Source organism: Phytophthora parasitica, assembly GCF_000247585.1.
Source record: "Phytophthora parasitica INRA-310 unplaced genomic scaffold supercont2.75, whole genome shotgun sequence".
Lineage (NCBI taxonomy): Eukaryota > Oomycota > Peronosporomycetes > Peronosporales > Peronosporaceae > Phytophthora > Phytophthora nicotianae.
In genome coordinates, this window is record NW_008649061.1 from 262317 (window position 1) to 263773 (window position 1457).

Sequence of the window (1457 nt, forward strand, 5' to 3'; positions counted from 1 at the left end):
AAAAAATTATGAATTTCAGAATATTTCTCTGAAATTCAGAATGTATTTCGAAAATACTTATTTCTTTAGGAGTTCATCGACTTCAACTTTTAGTTTAGGACATTTAGTCTTTACAAATTCATTCCTGCTGATCCAATCGAGATAGTTGGGATCAATAGCTTCTATCTGCTTAATCGTTTTGTATTTGTACTTTCCCCACGTCATCAGGAAAGATCCATCACTCTTACCAAAAGTATCGATTAGAAACTTACCAATATCACTAGCAGAATCAACAAGCCCTTTTTGATTCGATAACCAGCGACAATATCCAGGGTCCGAGGCATATACCTCTTGAATAGTCTTTGCCTTGTGCTTACCAAACGTCAATGTTGCCATATTTAGCTATATATCTACCCAGATACATCTCCAAAGAAATTAAATAAATTATTGGATGGACTTACAAAGATATGAATGGATAATGAATCAGTTCTAGCATGTCAATCAACACAGTGTGCATCCATTCAAACTCATGCCTTTCATACAACATCTAGATACCCTCTGGTGTTTTAGTCAGTTCTATGGACCTCGCCAGTGAGACGATCGATCTCGAGCTCCCTCTCGTATACAACGAGTACAAGGAGGTTCATACCAGTCGCTGAGCCGTTAATACCGCTGATCTGGATCGCTTGAGGAACATCCTTCTGTGAAAGACGCGAACAGTCAGCAACAAGAATGCGCTGAGCCATCGACCACTGCATCGAATCGACCAGTCCATTGCTAACCTCGCTCGACAAGTCGCCGTTAATAGCTCCGAGTTTACTGAACTCATCACAGAATGTCTCGTAATCGTATTCATGAGAACTGCTGAATACATTGTCGTTTCCAAGTTGAACCTGGAAATCCCGAATTGAAGCACCAGGCATGCAAGTCCAGGGCGCCGAATCGAATGGAGACTGATACTGAGGCGTTCCATGAGCGATTTCGAAATGTCCTGCACTCGTTTCAGCAAATGGAATCAGAGCAACGTATTTCACATTTTTCTTATACCCAGATACCTGTAAAGCAAATGGGGCATTCAGCTGACCCGTAGGCACCGTAGGGCTAATACCAGCTACTTTCGTAAACATCTGTGCAAAGCAATCTTGGTATCGAATAGTCTTCAATGGCTTTTGAATGATACTAGTAGAATTCTTGAGATGATAAAACGGGATATATAGTCGAGATGTTGTATACGGGAAGTACTCTCCACTTTGACTAGTTGGAGTAAATGCATTACCAAGAGGACCAAACGAAAACGATAGCTTAGCACTGGCTTGAAGCAATCCTTCGTTTGCATTTCCGCTCGCTGCACTTGCGATCATGATTGGACAAGTTTGACCGCTCGTCATCGTTGTTGACTCGAGCCGCATCGTAGTAGATGTACCAGAAATTTCAACAGTACCAGCGTTAATGCGGAGACGGAGCTTCAGCTGAGGATT

General features: G+C 42.0%; 1 protein-coding gene across 1 annotated transcript; it reads right to left on the minus strand.

The window, feature by feature from the left end:
- Window positions 1-545: 545 nt before the first annotated feature.
- On the minus strand, window positions 546-1340 carry PPTG_17923 (hypothetical protein; the record flags this gene model as incomplete). Its single annotated transcript, XM_008915815.1, has 2 exons — window positions 546-680; window positions 762-1340. The coding sequence occupies 2 exons, from the start codon at window positions 1338-1340 to the stop codon at window positions 546-548; spliced, it is 714 nt and encodes a 237-aa protein (XP_008914063.1).
- Between the last annotated feature and the right edge of the window lie 117 nt (window positions 1341-1457).